The sequence below is a fragment of the Cladophialophora psammophila genome, assembly GCF_000585535.1.
Source record: "Cladophialophora psammophila CBS 110553 chromosome Unknown aczJe-supercont1.26, whole genome shotgun sequence".
Taxonomy (NCBI): Eukaryota; Fungi; Ascomycota; class Eurotiomycetes; order Chaetothyriales; family Herpotrichiellaceae; genus Cladophialophora; species Cladophialophora psammophila.
Genome location: NW_006912947.1, coordinates 181,564 through 202,757, shown reverse-complemented (window position 1 = coordinate 202,757; position 21,194 = coordinate 181,564). Strand labels below are relative to the sequence as shown.

General features: G+C 51.1%; 10 protein-coding genes across 10 annotated transcripts; 5 read left to right on the top strand and 5 right to left on the bottom strand.

Annotated features, from left to right (window-relative positions):
* Positions 1–411: 411 nt before the first annotated feature.
* A1O5_11500 (uncharacterized protein) lies at positions 412–2,121 on the top strand (the record flags this gene model as incomplete). The annotated part of the gene is made up of 1 exon (XM_007752072.1): positions 412–2,121. One exon carries the CDS (start codon positions 412–414, stop codon positions 2,119–2,121), a length of 1,710 nt encoding a protein of 569 aa, XP_007750262.1.
* Positions 2,122–2,408: 287 nt separating this feature from the next.
* A1O5_11499 (peptidyl-prolyl cis-trans isomerase-like 2) lies at positions 2,409–4,265 on the bottom strand (the record flags this gene model as incomplete). The annotated part of the gene is made up of 2 exons (XM_007752071.1): positions 2,409–4,086; positions 4,189–4,265. 2 exons carry the CDS (start codon positions 4,263–4,265, stop codon positions 2,409–2,411), a joined length of 1,755 nt encoding a protein of 584 aa, XP_007750261.1.
* A 553-nt stretch (positions 4,266–4,818) lies between these two features.
* A1O5_11498 (uncharacterized protein) lies at positions 4,819–5,828 on the bottom strand (the record flags this gene model as incomplete). The annotated part of the gene is made up of 2 exons (XM_007752070.1): positions 4,819–5,565; positions 5,655–5,828. The coding sequence occupies 2 exons, from the start codon at positions 5,826–5,828 to the stop codon at positions 4,819–4,821; spliced, it is 921 nt and encodes a 306-aa protein (XP_007750260.1).
* A 602-nt stretch (positions 5,829–6,430) lies between these two features.
* On the top strand, positions 6,431–7,904 carry A1O5_11497 (translation elongation factor Tu; the record flags this gene model as incomplete). Its single annotated transcript, XM_007752069.1, has 4 exons — positions 6,431–6,593; positions 6,649–6,677; positions 6,728–6,990; positions 7,037–7,904. 4 exons carry the CDS (start codon positions 6,431–6,433, stop codon positions 7,902–7,904), a joined length of 1,323 nt encoding a protein of 440 aa, XP_007750259.1.
* Positions 7,905–9,007: 1,103 nt separating this feature from the next.
* A1O5_11496 (uncharacterized protein) lies at positions 9,008–11,119 on the bottom strand (the record flags this gene model as incomplete). Its single annotated transcript, XM_007752068.1, has 1 exon — positions 9,008–11,119. The coding sequence occupies one exon, from the start codon at positions 11,117–11,119 to the stop codon at positions 9,008–9,010; it is 2,112 nt and encodes a 703-aa protein (XP_007750258.1).
* Positions 11,120–11,819: 700 nt separating this feature from the next.
* Positions 11,820–12,899, top strand: A1O5_11495 (uncharacterized protein; the record flags this gene model as incomplete). The annotated part of the gene is made up of 1 exon (XM_007752067.1): positions 11,820–12,899. The coding sequence occupies one exon, from the start codon at positions 11,820–11,822 to the stop codon at positions 12,897–12,899; it is 1,080 nt and encodes a 359-aa protein (XP_007750257.1).
* Positions 12,900–13,399: 500 nt separating this feature from the next.
* A1O5_11494 (uncharacterized protein) lies at positions 13,400–13,783 on the top strand (the record flags this gene model as incomplete). Its single annotated transcript, XM_007752066.1, has 1 exon — positions 13,400–13,783. One exon carries the CDS (start codon positions 13,400–13,402, stop codon positions 13,781–13,783), a length of 384 nt encoding a protein of 127 aa, XP_007750256.1.
* A 1,385-nt stretch (positions 13,784–15,168) lies between these two features.
* A1O5_11493 (uncharacterized protein) lies at positions 15,169–16,455 on the top strand (the record flags this gene model as incomplete). Its single annotated transcript, XM_007752065.1, has 6 exons — positions 15,169–15,389; positions 15,470–15,559; positions 15,623–15,723; positions 15,806–15,910; positions 15,992–16,167; positions 16,291–16,455. 6 exons carry the CDS (start codon positions 15,169–15,171, stop codon positions 16,453–16,455), a joined length of 858 nt encoding a protein of 285 aa, XP_007750255.1.
* A 359-nt stretch (positions 16,456–16,814) lies between these two features.
* Positions 16,815–17,324, bottom strand: A1O5_11492 (uncharacterized protein; the record flags this gene model as incomplete). The annotated part of the gene is made up of 2 exons (XM_007752064.1): positions 16,815–17,077; positions 17,264–17,324. 2 exons carry the CDS (start codon positions 17,322–17,324, stop codon positions 16,815–16,817), a joined length of 324 nt encoding a protein of 107 aa, XP_007750254.1.
* A 2,107-nt stretch (positions 17,325–19,431) lies between these two features.
* On the bottom strand, positions 19,432–20,805 carry A1O5_11491 (uncharacterized protein; the record flags this gene model as incomplete). The annotated part of the gene is made up of 3 exons (XM_007752063.1): positions 19,432–19,769; positions 19,867–19,878; positions 20,676–20,805. 3 exons carry the CDS (start codon positions 20,803–20,805, stop codon positions 19,432–19,434), a joined length of 480 nt encoding a protein of 159 aa, XP_007750253.1.
* Between the last annotated feature and the right edge of the window lie 389 nt (positions 20,806–21,194).

The window sequence follows — 21,194 nt, the reverse complement described above, 5'->3', positions numbered from 1 at the left end:
TTCACTTCTTCTATCACCACTTCTGATACCACCACCATCGCCACCGCCACGACTACTTACTGCCACTGCCTGCGGACTCGTCTATCGCTTCCTTCCCCCCATACAATGGATCTTTGTTCGCAGCGGACAGGCCCTCCTCCAGACGAAACAAACAGCCACAATGGACTCTTAACCACCTCCTTCTTTGACTCCTTTCCCTCCCCTTTGTCTCTTATATTCACATTACTGTTAAGATACAGCTCCTTGCCTTCTAATGCCTTCAATCCTCGCCCCTTTGTTGATCCTCGATACTATTTAAACCTCGAGCGAGCCCACCACCGAAGTTGAGGTCAAAACAAGTAAGCTACCAAGGTGAGGGCAGGACTCGATTCGAGACTGACATCGCAACCAATATCGACCACGCCCTACAAAATGTCTGACTCTGACGGTTCAGCCGGGAAATTGCCCTTGACCTTCGGCATTGAGATTGAACACCTCTTCGGTATCAACATGGATATCATCTCATCCGACCCAGCATATCAGGTGCTACTTCCACAAGACTGTATGCTTGAAGCTAACCGTGACAATCTTACAGGTTACGACCCGAAGCACAAGAGCCATACGGGCCTTCTTCAGGCCGTCAGAATTTTACGTGAATATGGGGCCAGAATCAAGGTTCAACTCTCCCAAGAGGGTGATGGGTCCTTCGACATGTTTTCTAAATGGAACATGTCACACGATGGCTCGGTGAAATTCCCTACTCATCCCATCGAGCTGCGTGTATGGTCCGATGATAAGATCAGAGACATGGCAGGCTGGCAGTTCGCCGGTTTGGAGCTCATTTCTCCTGCGCTGAAAGTCCCCAACCTCGACTCGCTTGGCCTTCAACCCAACGGGCTCGTTGAGCTCGCGGCTTATCTGGCACTACTGACAAAAAACCACCCACCAGATGCACCTTACTTTTTCCTATCCGGTCCACAGGTCGCTGGCGTTCACGTTCACATCGGCTTACAACCACAACCCGAAGGCCAAGTTGAGATACCTGTTGCGTTTCTACAGCATCTCGCCTTTATTTGCCTAGCTTTCGAAGATACGACAACGTTGCTACACCACCCCCACAGACATGGGTACGTCACTTCGTATGCTCGCAACCACGTTGGAACCAATCGGTTCGTGGGGAAGTGGCCGCCCGGTGACTTCCCGCGCCATTCTTGCAACCAAGGGTCCAAGTTCTTGTGCGAAGATGCGTTCCTTCGCATTTTCCGAGCGAGCGACCGCACCGAACTGGTCGAATTGTTGACTACGAGAAATGGCCAGCCTTGGATGCAGACTGAGTTCTTTGTACGCGAATGCTTTGTCAACTTCTCCAACTGTCTTGAGAACCTCGACCGGTCTTACAAGCGCACTATTGAGTTTCGACAGCATCATGGGACCCTGGCCTTTGAGGACCTCTCCCAATGGGTTGTCTTTGTGACGGCTCTAGGTCGGGCGGCCGAGCGTAAAGCGAAGGAGACTCCACGAGATGATGGCACCCAGCCACAGTCAGTTATACAAAAAATCGAAGCTGCTCGTGCTCGTGGGCGTGCTAGTGTGAATGTCGAAGAATCTGGAGTGTTGGGAATGGCGCCTAATGTACCTAGATCTCACATCAAGGACATTCCTCCTGAGAAACTCTGGGAGGACACGGCTTTCGACATTGACGCCACGACAACCATTGTTCAGGAAGCGTCCAAGTATCCCGACATATTCCAAGAGGGAAAAAAGCGATCACTCAAAGAGCTGTTTGATCTGCTTGAACTGCCCCTCGACGTGAGACAGTACTGGTGGCAACGCGCCAAGAAATTCAGAGCCGAATGGGCAACCAACTGGCAAAGCCAGTCGACTTGCCAGCCCGACTATTATTGCTGGTCTGAGCCTGTGAGGGACTGCGAAGGCTGGGCTGACGGTGAGTTGGACAGTCCACCGTGGGATGTTGGTGCCGCTGGTGCTGGCCGTGCTCCTCGTGATCCTTTTCGTCCTCTCCAAGCAGGTGGCTTCCCTATCCACCTTGTAGATGCGGATGTCGACGTCGACATGATGGATACGGAACCTCCGACCACAGGAACCCGGGCAGGACCATCGCGCCGACGATCATTTCCATAGCGGCCGTTATCAATCATGCGTTGTCTCCTTCAGAGAGCTCACCACGGGAAACGTAGAGGATGAGAGTCGATGCGAGGAGGAACCGTGAAGTCGGCTTTGAAGAAGGTAAGTTCGTGACACTGCACGGGGCATGCAAAAGGGCAAAAGAAAAGAAGAGAGTGGGAAAAAGCACCAAAAAAAAGAGCTCAATAAGGGTGGTTCGTTGTCAGGTAGGATATTTGACTACAGTTACTAGGCAGGTTAAATGGGGCGTTTCCATTCTCATGTACCTAGAGATAGATAGCATCTCACCATGAATCGAAATTTCCAAACCCGCCTCCCACTCCACCTTTCAGCTTTTTCCGCACGGGTTCCTCAGGCTCGTCATCGACGAACTCGACAATCTCGCCCTCCTCTTCGTTGTCGTTGCTTTTGCCTTGCTTCGCCAACTGAGAGGCCTTGAGATACTTCCCGACCTGTCCCGGTGCACCGCCCGAATCGACCGTGCCGTCGTCTCGTATCCTCTTCCCCGTCCACGTCGTGCGGTCTTCGTCCACACCACCACCACCACCTCCTCCTAGACCTCGTTCGGCACTTCTTTCCGATTTCTCCTTCTCGCTCTGCTCGGCCTCGTTCTTCTGCTTCCAGAACTCCTCGAACGGATCGATCAGCACGACCGCATCAAGGATCTTGATCTCCTCCTTGGGCCGATCACTGCTGTCCACGGGCGCGTTTTCGAGTCGTTTGAGCGTTTCCATCGATTGATTGTCGTCGTCTTCCACGACGCGTCCGAAGATAGTGTGTTTGTGGTCTAGGTGGCTCACGGGCCGGTATGTAATGAAGAATTGCGAACTGTTTGTGTTCTTACCTTTGTTCGCCATGCTCAGAACGCCCCTCTTGTCGTGCTTCAGGGGCCCCTCGAGCTCGTCGTTGAAGGGTTTGCTCCATATGCTTGTCCCTCCCCGCCCTGTCCCGGTCGGGTCTCCAGACTGGATCATGAAGTTGCGGATGTTGCGGTGGAAGATGATCCCGTTGTAGTAACCTTTCTGCGCGAGTTTGATAAAGTTCCACACCGCTTTGGGCGCGTATTCGGGGTTGAGTTCCAACGTCAGGGGCCCGAGGGTGGTGGACAGCCTGACATAACCTTTATGTTTGACGCGCCGGGGTTTTAGAATGTATTCTTCGTCGGTCATCGTCGCGAGAGCGTTGGAGGTGTGCGGTGTGAGGCCGGTGGAGGTGAAGGAGGCTGCGGCTTGGCCGGTGGTGTGCCGGGTCGCATTGTAAGGTGCTGGTTTCGATGACTGCGCTGTTGAGGTTGTCTTCTTAACAGAGTTCGTCGACATCGATGTCGACAGGGATTTGTCCTTTTGTAACGGCACATTCGCTCGCTCGGCTCTGGCTTTCGCGACCGCCTCTTTCGCCTTCATGATTTTCAGGTCCGCGGCACTACCCAAACTGGCTGTATTGATCGACGCTTCCTCCTTAGGGATTCCTGAATCTTCCCCATCTTTCAAGTACTTGAACGAGCTCAGGTTGCGTGACTCCACGTTCTGCGGATCCTGCAATGTGATCATATCCTTTCTCGAGAACTCCTCGTCCGAGACTAAGTCGCGCCACATCTTGGCCTTGATATTCAATCGCTCGACGGTGTCATACGCGAATACATTCGCCGAATCGCCATGGCGGACCGCAACGATGTGAGTATTGTCCGTAAACACCTTGAATGTGACAGGGTCGACATATTCATCACTGTCATTCTTCGCAAAGTTCAGCTTTATGAGGCCCTGCTGTTTCAGAGGCTTCCCATTCGTCGGGTTCGTGTCATGTTTCAGCAGCCAGCGAAGGATGTTCTCGTGGTCGAATATGATGCCCTCGGGCGTGCATACAGGCGTGGTGAAAGGCTGCAGGCTTAGAGCGCAAAAGTTGAAGGGCAGTCTCTTGAAGGCGGCATGGTGGGAGGTGTCAGCACGCACGCCGGCGCCTGCGCTGGCTGAGTAGGCGTCGGAAGAGGCCCATTCGGAGTGAGTGATCTATTAGAGAATTGTTAGTCCCGGCTGGCGACTTGATGTTCGCGAAGAGTGCTCATACGTAGAGTTTATCGGTCCCTGAAGAAGCTCGTCAGCATGCTGAGGCGAGCGAGAGGAGGCGATCTGACCTTTCCCCATATCCAGTAATTTGACAAGAGTCCTCGAGTGCTTTGATGGGGAGGATGTCGAGTGGCAGTGGAGGGACCGAGTGAAAGTCAAGTGCATGGAACATGGATCGGAGGACGGAGAAACAAATATCCGCCAAAAACTTTCCACGTGACTCGTAATACTCGACTCGTGTTGAACAAAGGAAGAGCACAGCCACGTGACTTCCGCATGCGGTATTGAGGAATGTCCTTTGTATTCAGATAGAATAAATAGGGAGGCCTCCCCAGAGTCATGTGGGAGTCCTCCATCCGTCTTAAATATATCTAAATGCTCCCCATTGGTATATTCAACTACTCGCCGTCTTTTATTACTGACTGCATCGGCCAAATCCAGCACACTGTAATATCATCGATGGTTTCGCGAACAATTGACTGAGGCTATCCGCTGATGCCGTGTCTCGGTGGCTGTCTCAAAGCCGGGCAGGTGGAGGCAACGAGACTCAATCATTCTATTCTATAAGTCTTGTCTAAGTCTATCGGCTCCATCTTGACGCCTGTGATCAAGCCAAGTTCAAGGCAGAGGGCTACCTTGGGATACCTAGGTATTTGAGATACTCCGCCGGCCCAGAAGAATTCCATATGTCCTTTTCGGCTTCAGTTGCAATCCATACAAGGCCCAGCATGGCCGCAGAGTTTGCGCCTGCTCCTCTCTCAAGGCCACTGTGCCTGCGGGGAATCAGGCACATCCATTCCTTGACCAGGATCACATTGTAGTCGGTGCCTCCGCCGGCTTCTTTGTGGCTTTGTTGAACCTTTCTGAGCAACTTTTCGTAGGTTTTGACAAGGTTGTTTGCGTCCGCGTCTGTTGGAAGTCGAAGAACGAAGTGTTTGTAAGGCACGTTGGGTATATTGTCAGTAACATTTACTGTCGATTCAACTGTGTTCGGGAAAAGCTGGAAGCCCAGGTCCTGCTCGTCTGGGTATGGCCAAAATTGCATATGCTTATGCCCTTGGCTAGATCCTGATTCGAAGCCGCAATTGTAGATCACCATATACTCCGTGAAGTGCCTTAAGATTGTCCAGGCAGCTGACAAGTCGTTGCGGTCAAGGCCATCGGACTGCGGTGCAAAATGTCTTGTGATGACTAGCAAACTAGGTCGATAGACGCTGAATTTGTTCAAAATCAGAAGATGTGATGGCCCGACTGCTGAGAGAATCTCTTCGGGATTCGGATTGAGGAATGGATTGTGCCCCTTTCCCGTCTTCCTCTCAGGCGCATCCGATGGGGTGATGGGCTTGCGGCGCAGGTGAGGCACGAATCGAAAATTGAGCTGTGGCTGTTAGGTTCAATCGAATTTGGAAGCGCAGATGACTTGCTATTCTCTTCGTTGGCCTAGCGGAGGCCGAGCAAATCACTTACTTTGAATCCTTGGTCTTCCAGACTCTCGGCCGTTGAAGGCTCGTAGATTAGCTGTCCTTTAGCCACCTGGTCGTCAAATTTTGCAAGTGAGAGTGCTTCTAGGTCGGGTGGAAGTGACGCTGAATCTCTAGCATCGGATAGCGCTCCATTATCTTGTAGACTGCCTTTATCCATTTTATCTCCTGCTCTCACATCTATCTCGACAGTCTGATAGACCTTGTCAGCGGTGTGACCGATGATATCATTTAAGCTATGATTGATCCGCTTCACATGCAAGCTAAGAAGCAAATTAAGAGGAGAGATCCCGCCCCTGGGTCCCTGACAGTGCAAAAGAACAGGAGTCGGCCGACTCGACGAAGCTCGAAATGAAGAAGGGACCTCTGCGATCTGAAGCCAAGTTCTGACAAGGTAATGAAACAATGCCTTTAGAAGCCGTCTGTCGCAGCCCGTACAGCTGAAAGAGTGAGAGCCGACGTGCCTGGCGCAGAGCAAATACTTTGTGCAGCAGTGCGGATCACGGTGAGGAATGAGTAGCTTCGATACTTCATCTCAATTGCACTTTGTGGTATTTAATGCCAAGAATACTTCACCGTACCAACTGATTATCCCTGATTTGGATATAGTCTGGAGCTCTCCTGCAGGCTCGTTCGAGAACATTTTATTTTTCTGGTCCGTATCTCCGTTGATTCCATTGCTTGTATCAACTTCCATCTTTGCGTGCTGCAGTCTTGGGATTTCTCTTCTTTTCCTTCATTCTTCCTTCTTCCGGCGTCGCGATGGCCTTCTCTCGCTCGGTTGTTTCTCTCCTGCGCACTTCCCGGCACCTTGTATCCCCCGCTCGAGGTGTTAACCCTGTCAACAGAGTCTTTGGCCATGACAGATTCGCTGCCAGGGCATATGCTACCGTTTTCGAGCGGACCAAGCCTCATGTGAACGTTGGTCAGTGGCAAGCCTGTTCCTCTTGCTCCGGTTTCTTCCTCTGACCTTTTCTCAGGTACGATTGGTCACGTCGATCATGGAAAGGTAGATTTCTCCCCCGTTATTGTCGAGCCCTCGGCTTATCATCGCGCTAGACAACCCTCACAGCAGCTATCACGAAAAGACAAGCGGACAAAGGCCTGGCACAGTTTCTTGATTATGGCAAGATTGACAAAGCTCCGGAAGAGCGAAAACGTGGTATCACAATCGCAACTGCGCATATCGAATACGAGACCAATAACCGCCACTACTCGCACGTCGACTGCCCCGGTCACGCTGATTACATCAAGAACATGATCACTGGTGCTGCTCTTATGGATGGTGCTGTCGTGGTGGTTGCCGCTGGTGATGGACAGATGTGAGATACCTCCTTGAAGCCCATGCTTGAGATTGACTTTGCGCAGGCCTCAAACACGAGAACATCTCCTATTAGCGCGTCAGGTCGGTGTCCAAAAGCTTGTTGTTTTCGTCAACAAGGTCGACACTGTTGAGGACCCTGAAATGTTGGAACTTGTCGAAATGGAAATGCGCGAGCTGTTGTCCTCTTACGGCTTCGAAGGGGACAATACCCCTATCATCTTTGGTTCTGCGCTCTGTGCGCTCGAAGGCACCAGGCCCGAGATTGGCGTCGAAAAGATTGATGCTCTGCTGGAGGCTGTCGATACTTGGATCCCAACCCCCGTCCGAGACACTGAAAAGCCCTTCCTCATGTCAGTCGAAGAAGTCTTCTCCATCGCAGGAAGAGGCACTGTCGCCTCAGGCCGCGTTATGCGAGGCGTGTTGAAGAAGGATAGCGAGGTCGAGATTGTGGGTGGTCGTGACGAGGTTATCAAAACCAAGGTTACAGACATTGAAACATTCAAAAAGTCCTGCGAAGAATCAAGAGCTGGTGACAATTCTGGTCTTCTCCTAAGAGGTGTCAAGCGAGAAGACGTCAAGCGTGGAATGGTGATTGCCGTTCCCGGTACTGCCAAGGCACACCAAGAAGCGCTTGTGTCGCTGTACATTTTGACCGAAGAGGAAGGTGGCAGAAAGTCAGGTTTCACAGAGAACTACAAGCCACAAGTCTACATCCGGACGGCAGATGAGGCGGCACAGCTCAAGTTCCCTGAGGGTACTGAGGACCCAAGCAAGATGGTTATGCCCGGTGACAATCTTGAGATGGTCTTGAAGACTCACCACCCAGTGGTTATGGAAGCTGGTGAACGTTTCAACGTGCGAGAAGGTGGACGGACGGTGGCGACTGGCCTTATCACGCGAGTCCTGAAATAGGTCGGGTAATTCTCCATGTGCAGCGGCAAATAAGAGGAGGGCTACCGCTAGCACCGACGCCTTGGAGCTTTGTATCAAAATGTGTCATGTCTTCATCGTGTCAGAATTTTGGAATGTACATTTTGCCAGGGATTTCGGGTCACAGACTGGGACGATCATGACCGTGGGCATTGCGACAATTGGGGAGTCCGATCTGGGATGGAAGAAGCTTGCATATACCAACCTCTCTACTTCAATTCCAAAAAGTGTTTAAACATGCCACCTAGTCAGGTAGGGAGATTCCCATCACATCGTCCGCTCTCTGGTCCGTCCATGGCCTTGCTCCTGAAGTTGCTCAATCCCGGCACCGCTTTCAATCATGATCACGTCGATCTATTCTCTACTTTATCTTGACTACCTTCCACTTATCCCTCAGCCACCTTTGTTCTCTTCAGGTGTTAGCATTTGAGAACTCCATCGGCTTGTGCCTTGCTCAGAAACCGTCACGGCTCGCCGCTCAGAGGAGTCGAGGAGCTAACCACTGTACGAGTTTCAGGGTGTGCCTCTGCTTGCGTCTTTGCACATAAGGACAGATTTGCTGTACGGCATCGTCGAACATCCATTGCCTTGATTAGGTGCCTCATGCTGCGTATAATACACATAGGTTAGCCGCAAGCTCCGCCTCAGCCCCGGCAAATAGGGGCCTTCAGCCTCGTCACGTGTAGTAGGCCAGCCGTCGGGGCTCACTGAAATAACTACCTTCGCACAGCGATAGACTAGGCAGATTCTTGTCCTAAACATTCTGTTGAGGTTCGAGTTCTCTCCCATAATGCATTTCGGATTACGCAGCCACCATTGAAAAGGCGTTTAAGCACGACTCAGTTGAAATAGCGAGTGCTTAGGCTTGGGAACATAAATGCGCCTTGAAGAGGCCAGTTTCTAGCTATTGGATGTATGGCTATTACATCATAAAACTCACCGGCCGCCTCAGAATCTACTTCTGTCAGTCTCCGTTGCCGCTTCGCTTGAGTGCAGTCTGGAATGGCTCAATTTTGGCTCAGCCTCGCTCAAATTCTAACGAAGGAGAGGTTTGCAGCCAATGCCAGCTCTTTCAGGGACGTCCTCTAACTTTTATCACTGTAAAGCAGTTTCACATATCCCGACGGCCAGCCATCTTTGCCGTCCTGTGCGACGATCATGACCATTGTACTGTCTCTGGCGACTTTGCCGACAACGCGGTTGCGATCGTCTTGCACTGGTGGTGGGGGAGTTGGGTATTCACAGACAAATCTTGAAACGCCCGGATCCCCGCCTGTTGCTGCTAGGGGTTTGATTGAGATCGACGACGCAGGGACACGTTGGCCATCGACGTAAATTTCCAGGATAGGGCTGAAATCGCCCCCAAATCCTAATGCCGCAGACAGCACACCTTCAATTGACACGATCAAGTTGCCATCTTGAGCTGGGGTTGTATTGCACTTTGTGATTGACAATTTTGGTCGCGGTTCCCGCAATACCCGTTCTTGCTTCGGTATCTCATCCGATTGTAATGGCGGCGTCAGTGGCGGCACAACTCTCCTCTTGCTGCTTTGCTCATATGCATAACCTGCCTGAAGCAGGTTGAAATCATTATAAGCCTGACTTAAGATCGTCAAGCCTATAGGCATCTTGGAGTCCTCCAGGATACCCATCGGCACTGTCACACTTGGTATGCCTACGTGCCGCAATGCACGATTGCCATGGCTATACTTGACACCATCTGTCCAAGCGTGTTTTGCACTCTTGTCGTCAACGTCTGCATCAGCACGAGCAACATCGCCTGCGGCGGGAAAAGCAACGAAATCGTAGTTGTGATCCGACATCCAACGTTCGAAGAATCGAACTCGGATATGCTCAAGGGCGCTAACAGCATCCTCAAGATGAGGAACGTCGTAGATGGCGCTATTGCCCGGTCTGGTTGACTTGGGACGATCGGCAACATAGCTGCCCAACTTCGCCCAATGGACGGCATTTGCTGGCTCAGTAAACTTGACTTGAGGATTATCGCGCGGCAATTGAGGAAAGATCTTTGTCGGATCTACCTGAGTCAAAGATTGGACGAAGGGATCGTGGTTGTTCTGCAGGAAATCTTCCCAGGCATGAGCAATGAGAAGTCCCCGCTCGGTGGCGTTCCAATCGTCCGGGAGATGGGGGAGAGACGATGGTACATTTTGATTGTCGGGCTTGCGCAGCATCTGTTCGTATATACGAAAGACTGGGAGGTCTGGGATGATCTCGACGTTTGCACCGGTGGCTTCAAGGTCCGCCCGTGCCTGACACCACAACGGTTCGATCGCTCGAGAGACATATGGTCCGCCGTCGTGCTGCTTGAGGTATATTTGCGGAACTGCGATTCGCTTTCCCTTCAGATATCCAGGATTTCTAGCAATAGTCAAAGGCGCATACCATGGATATTGTGGAAGCTGGATGAAAGGTTGATCTCTCCAAAAGTCACCATCGGTCTCGGGATCCTGCCTGGTAAGCACATCCACCAGAACAAACATGTCGTCCATGGTGCGTGTATGAGGAACAACAACATCGCAAGTTGGATACAGCGGCCAATTGCCGCGGATTGATATGACTCCCCGCGAAGGGGTGTAAGCTATTAATGCGCTGTTTGAAGCAGGAGATCGACCAGATGACACCGTCTCTTCGCCCATACCAAAGGCCGCAAAAGATGCTGTAACAGAGACGCCACTCCCATTCGAGGACCCGGATCCAAAAGCGGCAGGGAGATAGTCCTTGTTATAGGGGCTCTCAGCTCGACCGTATATCCCACGAAGCATTCCACCATACGCCATGGGGCACATGTTCGTTCGACCTAGCAAGACTGCGCCAGCTTCTCGCAGGGCTCTAACGGTGAAAGCATCTTCATTGGCGATGAGGTTTTCGAAAGCTTCAGAGCCGCTAGCCACTGTCATTCCCCGAACTTTGTAGCTGTCCTTGACTGTGAACGGGATTCCTTCAAGGGCGCTATAGCCCTGTCCGGCGGCACGACGACCGTCAGCAGCGGCTGCTTCTTCGAACACATTCTCGTTGATCAATGGAATTGAGTTGAGGGCAGTGTTTCTGCAGTCATAGGCACTGATGCGGAGGAGATACTTGGCAACCAGCTCAACTGATGTCAATTTTCCGCAAGAAAGGGCTCTCTGCAAATCGGCGATGGTCGCGTCGACAATAGTGTCGTCCGATGACATATTCCTTGAGCTCCTAGGTGGGTTATCTACCTAAGTCTTGAGTCACGAGAGGATCAAGTCTGAAGAGCCTGTTGAAAAGGTCCTATCTCTGCGGAATGCAAACTAAAAGGATCCAAGGACAACACCAATTTCGAAGACATTGCAAGAATCAAGAAAAGGACATCACGCACCTGCGTTAAATGCTGGATGAAGATTGCGAGGCACGCGCAATAAGATGCAACTGGATCGTCTCCCTGAGCTTATTTTCCCATGCTCACCACATGTCCCGCTCTATTGCTCGATAGAGACACACCGTATACGGTATGAAACAGCGATATGGGGTTGATATCCACTGCCTGTAGCACCCAGACTGAATGCTTTTGGGACTTGAGGTTGGAAATTGAGTGAAAACCTTCTCGCTTGGTCTAACCGTCTTCAGGAGGTCCTGCCGACGCAGCCCCTGAATAAGAAATGCTTCGAGACGCTGGACATCTGCGTGGTGGGATTGACTTCCAGCGACAATGCTGCCTTCCAACGTTCCGAAGTGTGTAGAAATGGGTTCTATTTCCGCTGTGCAAGTAGCAGCATGCATCCCACGTCGGCATCGCATCTTGTTCAAAATATACCTAGTCTGATTCTCCTTGCAAATAGAGTCCAATCCAGATCACCCTACCGAACGATTCCTAGATTTCGAGCAGTGACAACAACGATACCATCGAGAATGCCGGCTACCTGGATTTCGTCAGATGTGCCTGAACAGCAAACCCCAAAATCCGCTCAGCAGGGCCGCTTTCAAATGCCAGCGGAAAGCGCTCGCCACTCGCACACCTTGATGGCTTTCCCAAGCATGGAATCCGCAGAAAGCGCAGAGCACCTTGAAGCGCTACAATCCGAAGTGGTGCACATCGCCAACGCTATCTCCCGCTTCGAACCTGTCCACCTCTACGCCCAGGACGGACTCATCTCACAAGCAAAATCTATGGTCAGCGACAATGTTTCGGTTGGGCCAGCCACAGCAAGCGAACTCTGGATCCGCGACAGCGGGCCGGTCTTCGTCCAAGACTTGCCGGCCGGTAAACGGACGGCAGTGAAGTTCAATTTCAACTACTGGGGCGGCAAACTCCCGGCCATTGGTGACGAGAACGTCGCTGCCCAGATCGCTGCGCATGAAAACGAAACAATAGTAACCTCAAAAATCACCATGGAAGGAGGCGGCATTGAGCATGACGGCGAAGGGACTTTCCTCGGCACCGAAAGCTGTATCATCAACGAAAACCGTAATCCCGGATTCTCCAAGTCTGAAATCGAGACCGAGCTCATGGGCAAGCTCGGGGTCAGGCATTTCATCTGGATACCTGGCGTCAAAGGCTACGATATCACAGACTACCACATCGACGCGCTAGCACGCTTCACATCACCTGGCGTCGTGCTCCTGAGCAAGCCTGGCCCTAATGCGCATTCCACCGCAATCGACGTCTACAATTCTGCCCGCTCTATCCTCACATCCGCAAAAGACGCAAAAGGCCGCAAAGTAATCGTCTACGACTGCGAGGAACCGGACGCAACACTACTTGGACCACCAGATCAACACAACGAAGTCATTGGATCGTATGTCAATTATCTCCTTGTAAATGGGGGCGTTATCATGCCCAAATTCGGACAGGAAAGACAGGATATTGCGGCCTTTGAGTTGTTCAAACGATTGTTTCCTGAGAGGGAGGTGGTGCAGGTGCCGATCAACATCTTGCCTAGGACGGGTGGAGGCATCCATTGTGCAACACAGCAAGTTCCGGAAATCTGAAGATACCTCTGCAGAGACACTTGAATGCGAGGATAACACAATATACACATAGGTGCGAAATGAGCAACATGGCGCGTCCGACGGAGATTAAGTAAGAGCTGGAGGGAAAATGGAATTCGGATCTCCCATGCGCTGATGGGATTGTCTAGATGTGTTCCTGTTCATATAACTATGTACATGGTATTTATCTGTCATAACAGGGGGCCCTCGCACTGGAATGCCTCGGTAGCCTTTTTCTCCTTCGGCAGGTGGCGTGATGAACATCCTCAACACAGAAAGCGGCGCTTGGATCTGTCCAAGTAGAAGCCGAACATCTCCTGATCCCCGATCTCTAAACAGTGGCTAAAAGATTGGCTCCACAACCGCCAGGAAACGTCGGCGCCCACAAATGTGCCTAAGATGACACAATCTTCTCAAGTCGTGAGTCTCAAAATATCGCCAACCAGGACAATATTTAAACGCGCATTTATCAGCGTACATCTACGATCAATCACGAAACCATGTTGGAAAAGCTCCTTTCGCTATTCAAGAAGAGAGATTCGGGGAGGAAATCCTCTCACCCAACGAAACCCCGACGTCCATCGGACCCTTACAGCGGTCTAAGTGAGGTGGCTGTCCCCCCACCGATCCAGAATCGAGACGAGTCCGAAGTCTTTCTCCACCACACGCTGGAAGAGAGCCTCGGACGAATCTCGCGGGGCCAGGATAATGAAGCTGAAAGCGGTGCCAGCGGCGACGTCCTCGTCCGTCATCATACGCTCGAGGAGAACATCAAGCTTGCGAGGGAGCTTTCGCAGGAACTGCGGCGGCAGTCGGACGAGCTGAGGCGGCGTTCTAGCGCGAATGAACGGAACGCAGATGGTCAGACGAGCAGTTCTCCTTGATGGCCTCTACACGGAACTGGTGTCTTGTATTTGAAATTGTCAAAAAGCGAGAAAAGGGAGGCCTTGGTCGCCCTTTCCAGAGTATGGTTCCTACTTGGAATTGGAGAAGCTCAGGAGTGACAGTATACAAGCTTTGGGCAGATTGAGCACCCAAAAGACATTGGCAATGCCGTCATTGTTGATGTCCCTGTGATATACAAGTACTCCTCGAAATGCCATTCCAAGCAAAATCGCCTGCTCAGGTACCTACCTCCTTGGTACAAGTACTGTAGGTAAGCGATTGCTTGCATCCTTGTTAGCCAAGGTTTCTAATCGGACTTGTGCGGATGGGCTGATCAGTGATCACACGATCTACTCCGTTCAACTCAACGCACGATATTCCCCGGGTTCCCCCCCGCATCATCGTCGTCATCCATGTACAATCTGGGGTCTGTGGAATGCTACTAAGAGCTGCGGTCCGCCAGCCGAACCCGCGGATCATATTCGATAACTGCGTCAATTTACGAGAACGACGTGTAATAAGCACAAGCTTTCCTTACACTTTATGCCGCCGCAACTCTGAAGCCGTCAATTTCGTCTTGTTCGCACATTGCGCTGGATGCTCCCTCCTTCGGCAGTTGAGCATACGACAATCCAAAAAGCGAGTCAAGTCCATCATACGATCCCTGCGCCAGTTCACCGGCCATACAAAGGGAGCGGAAAAGTGGCACCATCCGCGCATGGAAACAGAGGTGAGGATCGTGTGATACTGTGTCCCGGTCTACCGAGCTATTGCTCGGCTCTCCGTTTGCACGACAAATCAGAGGTCCAACTGGATTTTTTTTGTGGTGTTGGTGTCTGGCCATGTCTTGCGCCGGCATGGTAGCTCAACGCCACGGCTACTGTAAATTGATCAATAATGGACGACACCTTCTTCTAAGTGGATGGGACTGGTGTGCTAGATGAGGTCCCAACAGGGTTATGGACTAGCAAAATGCTAGGATTGCTGTCACCTAAAGACGCCGCTAGTGGTTCAACGGGCTGCTCACTTCGTCCTGCTCAGGAGATTTTATTCCTAATCATGCGAGCCATGCTTCAAACAGCCCATCCTAACTGTTCGATCTATGAAAGAGTCTCGCGAAAAGAATGCGACAAGCACCAGTCCATTGACTTGAGCGCATGATCCAAGACAAGCACGACCTCGTATTCTACCCCGGTCTTTCGCAGGCCCTTGCAGGCAAACTCAGTGGAAAGAGAAACCACATAAAGCACAAGATGGAAGCAAAGCATCTTCCCACGTCCTCCCTCCTTTCTTCCTCGTGGAATAGAACCTCCCAAGAGAATATTGGAAACCTCAACCATTCAAGCAAATCTAGGATCGTTGAAAGCGAAAGCATTGAGCAAAGATGGCGACGAACGGATTAGAAAACGACAATATTACCAATGGCAACACCTCCCTTGAGCCTATCCACCCAGCCGGGTCTCACGACCAACACAATGACTACCTGACTCGTTACGAGACCACCTCCAAGATGATGCCCAGGGATGAATTCGCATCGATGTACCTTACCCCGTACACTGCACGACTCGGTCATCTCCGGAGCACATTCGCAAACCCTACGCCGATGTGAGTCTAAACTATCCAGACGCGAAGCGCAGAATGGCGCCTCTGAGATTGCGAAGCTAATAGAATGGGACGATTTGTAGGCCATTGATGGGATTCCTAATCGCTGCTCTGCCGTTGGGGTGTAATCTCATGGAATGGAGAGGCTCCGGGGGCCAAGGGGCTGCTCTTATGTAAGTCTAGCTGATGAGCCGATCTTCTCGCGTTGTATCTGCTAACCAGATACCTACCTTCAGTGGCACGTTCTTTTTCTTCGGGGGCCTCCTTCAGCTGCTGGGCGCTGTTTTGGAATGGATTATCGGCAACACCTTTCCGTTCATTGTTTTCGCCTGTTACGGTGAGCACGCGATCTTCCTGCGTCTGTTTGGGAAAATGCGAGTTCGATGGACGAGAGTCGCTAACACTGTTTCTTTCGTAAGGTGCGTTCTGGTTGGCACTAGGAGCTACGCTCCAACCTGACTTCAACGCCCAAACCTTCTACCTCACCCAGCCAGACGGCATTTCAGAGTTTTATTCGAGCTATGGTAAGCACTGGGCTTGCCGCCGCCCCACTGCCCATTGAGTCGAATGGTTAGATTCACGCTGACACCGCTTTCGCTACACAGCTTTCTTCTTCCTCGCCATGGCCCTCGTCACCTTCTTCTTCCTGGTCGCATCCCTGCGAACCAACATCACCTTTGCCTTGGTGTTCTTCTTTATCGACCTTGCATTTATTATGCTGATGGCGTGCTATTGGACACTTGCGGACGGCAAAGTGAACACTGCACGTAAGTGCCAAAAAGTGAGTTGGTCCCCCTCAACGTCTCCCCGTGTCAAAGCCACCAGGATTCCCATGGGGACTTGATGGACGATGACATGCATCCTGATGGGTTCAAGAACTCGCCCTGACTGATGTGAAACACAGGCTGCTGGGGCATTCGTATTCGTCTTCTCCATCTTGGGCTGGTACCTCTTCTTCACACTGATACTCCAGTCCGTGGATTTCCCAATCAAACTTCCGCTCGGAGACCTCAGCACGAAAATCCCGGGCGCTTCGGAGAAGAAGAAAGAACCGACTCCCAAAGCTTAGGGAGCTGGTCGAGACAATATCGGAGCAATGGCTGGGTAGGACAACCATGTGCGGAAGAGCTCTGTTGGTCGGGTTGTATTAATGACGTGGTCGGAACTGGGGTCTGGAAGTTTACAAGCTCGAGACTGGTACAAATTAATTCAGCATTTTCTACCTTTAGTTAATATAATCGTTGAAAGACATACCAGGGGAGAATATGTGGTCGGTTTTGGAATGCAATATTACTTGCACTCTAGTATCTGTCTGTGTATGGGAGGCGAAGCTACTGGGGCTGCACCCAGTGTAGCTCTTGAGTAGCTCAGGATCCATCGGAGGATAGATCCTCCTGCACCCGTGCCCAGCCATTCGTGTTCATGCACCTAGGTCGGACGCTGTAGTGGATGTGCCTTAGTGATGACCACATATTCGTCCAGAGTGACCAGGTCTGGTTCACTGAAGATCAAATAGAAATACTTCAGCGTCTCAACCGGCCAGAAGCTCTCCATTCGATCATCCCTGTGAGGTAAGTCGTCCAAATCGGTAGCTACAACATCAGAGATGGCAGCATTGGTGAATCCAGTCTGGTTAATCTTGTCGATCGACCCGAACATCCGCCATACCTTCTCCTGATAGTATTTGTCGCCTATAATTCAGTACATAATGAAGATGTCTTTAATTACTTCAGGACGAAGAATGCAGTGACGGTTATCGATGTCAGCGAGACCAGGAGGAAGTCAATTTTAAACAAAAATGTTGTTAGCATTGCTTTTCGTCGATGAAGCCCCGCGCTCAAGGACAGCCGGAGCATACGTTGCTGGATTCCAGGTACAATTGACCTTCGAAGGGCAGGCGACGAAGTAGGCGATTTTAGGCATGACACCCCCCGCCATGTTTCGTAAACCCAGACACACCCATCCGTAAGCTTCTGGCCGATCTCGACGTGATCAGAGTTTTGAAAACAATTTGCCACCCAAGGCGAATATGCCACCTGCAGAGCACGATAGATACTGGCATCTTAGCTTCTGTACGATGCCGTTATCATCTACGCGGACATTCTCACCGAATAGAGTGTCTGCATCTGTGAGTGTCATTGGCGGGAACAATAGGTATTAAATCCAAGCAGTCATCAACTCGTCATGCAGCTTTTGATATATTCGGTCCCATCAGCAGCCTTCTAATCCTGCCTTGTAATTGGCATATGATTGGGAGTGTCGAATGCAACAAGCAGCCCGCCCACTTCCATAGCCTTGGTCGGCAGCAGGTCGCTACTGCTGAGATAATAAGTAGCCAAGAAGCCTTCAAGATAGCGGATGGTGGGCTCGCTCGACGAGATTGATCATGTCGTCGGTGGGCGTAGAGAAGTCGATATCGACTGCGGCTGAAGCGGCCTCGTTAAATTCGACTTTCAGTCCCACAATCTAAAGAGCACCGAGCGAGTCTATCAAAGGCGCAGCCCAGTCGCCAAGGACATCACGAGCGCTGCCAGAGATAGGGCCAGTTTATTGTGAACCATGTGAAACAAATGGGATAATGGTTAAATTGTAGCCGGAGTAGACCAAGTATTTGACAATGAAATCAACGACAGCGGTCACGCAATAACGGATATCATGTCCTGCGAAAGATACGGGCGACTGGCGGCACAAATCTGGCAGTCGCGGTTAAGTGCCGGACACAAGTTCTGATTGCCACATATAGTTAGTCCGACAGCTCAGACCGGAGAAACCTTGGCGCTGGTGCCAGATAGGACTAATGCCCCGCCAAGCGGGTATTCAGGATACACTACCCCCCGAAGCAGACAGCAGCCCACAACTTCACAGGCACAGCATTCTAACTGTGTCTTTCTAGGAGGAAGACAAAGGACTGCAGTGTCGCGCCATGCCTATTGTTCTTAGCCACGCGTAAGACGTTTCGGTGGGCTGCTATTTGGAAGGCTTGTTTGAGTCGAATAGGGACACTGTGAAACCATCTGCTGCTCACCACTCCCCTTTTCCTTCTTGCTTGCGTCGCCAATATGATCATCTAAATAGATTGCCTCAGCCACATGATAGCAATTTCAAATTTCGAAGGTGGGCCACTGACATGAGGGAGGCTTAGGAGAGCATCAAATGGCGAAGGGGATAGTTAGCCTCAAGGCAGACGTGGGCATCACTTAGCGTCTGTCCTTTCTACCACTTCTCATACAAATCATCAGAGACAACTATTTCGACAGTGAAAATAGCGCTTTCTGTAACTACTGTGACTCCTAGGACTCCTATGACTCCTATGACGTCTCTACTCTTTACATGTCCAGCAAAAGCACAGACTATCCAAAACCAGTGAACCAAGCTCACTGGGAGATTATGTTTATCTGTTACAGGCCTGTTAAGTGGATTGTAAGTACTTGTTCTGCGTCGTCAACGATCATTCACAGAGAAGAAGAAGTATTTTTCGTCAATCCAAATGATCTCCAATGGAAAAAAAAAAAAAACTTTGAGATTCTTCGAGTTGTGTCTTGTGAAGGAAAGAGAACCGTTTGATATCTCACTCACTAATCTCCAAAAATCACGCTAGCTCCTGTATCGGGGAGTTTTTACTCAAATGGATTCCATTTAGACAGATCAGCATTGCTCCTTTCCCCTAGGTACTTCGTAACGGTCTCAGCAATTCCTCTCGGGCCAGTCTCTCAGACCCTTGACTGCTGAATGCTTTTGAACGCAACTCTACCATCCTTGACCTCGAGCACATTGACCGGTACCCTGACCTTGACACTTTCTTCTCCAGGCAGGTTCATGGGCGCAGAGAAGCCCGCGACGTAGGATTCCGCGGCTTTGCATGATGGGCAGACCCATTTGCCCCTTGATTGTGGCTCGGCGGAAGTGAAGCGCTAGCCAATGACGACTGGTCCATTTCGCGGATGCAGACGTTGCAAAACTGGTGGTCGCAAGGGCGGACCCTGTATGCCCGGATTTCGTTAGCAAAGATATAGACTAGCCCTAGCCAATGTCACGGGTTATAGGCTTACACGCAGTCACAAAACCTGATCCCACATTTGCACTGGGTCGCCTGCGTAGGATCAAGCGACGATTCTGGCTGGACAGCTTGATCCTTGTCCATTACCGAGACAGATTTGACGTTGTCGAAGTCTCCGCCGTCAACACGGTTCTCGGGCTGCTCTTCCACAACGAAGAACGAGCCGCCCGCTTTGATGTATCCTCTTGCGTCCGGCGGCGGCGGCGGAGGGACGACATGGGTCACAGCCTCGCAGGAAGCCGGGTCCAGGATGTGGACATGGACGAGCCTCGCAGCTTTGGTATTCCAGATCCATGCTGGGTTATGGTCGCGGTAGATGTCTTGGACTGTGGAAAACGCAGATAAATGAGCCGCACCGTAGTCAACGCAACAATCATCCCCGAAAGTGTGATGGGCCCATGATCTTAATATGGGGTCACTTACCGAGCTTACCGCCTGCGGCAAGACCCATTGCCTTGAGGTCTTTGGTCGTTATTTTGGGTTTAATTTCTGTTTCCACCCGTCCTACTTGCCCATAATTTCCTGTGGGTACGAGAAATCATGACGGCGCAGGGACTGGATGTATCGAATAAGTATCTGCATAGGAGCCGTAGGGGCGGGGAGAGGCGTGGCAGGTTGCAGGCAAGGCTCCGGGTAAGGGCGCGGGTGCTGAAGAGTAGGAGCAACCCCTCCAGGGCAAGGCGGGGGAGGACCAGTCCATGTCCAAGTCGAAGTCGTGATCTATGTTGCGGAAAGAACTGTTCACATAACGAGACGTCTTACCCATTTTCCGGCCCCTGGAAAACTTGATCATATTGCTGTACGCTGCTGTGAACTGAAAGGTCCGATACTAACAATATGTTGCCATAGAAACAAGCAATACTTACTTTACTATCCGCATCTCTCTGCCCTTCCTCAATCATATCCGCCAATGTGCATGGAATTAGTTCAAAGGCTTCCTGTGGGTACATCCTTATCTTGTCACCTACTTCACACCCCAACTGACGCGGTGTTTTGAATTCGTCGAGGCGATCGTACTGGAGACGGTGTTGCAATGCCGCTGCATTTAGAGACTGATCTGCGCACTTGATCCACGTTCGCAGGTTCGTCTTGAAAGAAGGAATAATCTCGATCTGTAGTCCTCCATGTTTCTCCTTTCCTCTTTTTTGACCCTCGACAGTGTAGCCAGACCCCACTCATACCGGTTCGTCAGGCGGATTACTCCATTGCAAAGAGGCAGAGGGACAACTCACATTGCATGGCGACAAACTGCCGGATGATACCAGGTGCCACACAAATCCATCGAGCCAATTTTGGCCCGGGACGACGACGTAGTTCTTGGGTGTCTCCTATGTCTGCCGGTAATGCTTTTGTTCCATCCATTTTCAGTCCAGAGATGGCATTGATGCGTCCAACATAGAACCTTAAAGCATAATTTGTGTCGCGTGGAGCATCAAGGCTCATCCAAAGTGCCTCTCGCTGCCACATGGGCATGAAGACTCCGCCGCCTGTACAATCTTATCGGGCAGTTTGTCAGAATAACCAGCAACACTATAAAGGGGAAAAGCCCTCAGTGATGCCGGCAGCTGGTGAAGCTTGTTGTCATCTGGCATCCTCAGTGTCCGGTGAAACACGATTTGTAATCCGCGAGACTCCGTCAGCCTATCGCCCTTGATGTCGTGGTCTTTCGAATTCTTTTCATCTACGTTGAATTCAATCGGGTCGCTGAAGTGTCGATTTGTGTACTCAATCAGTCTGTCATCAACATGGAT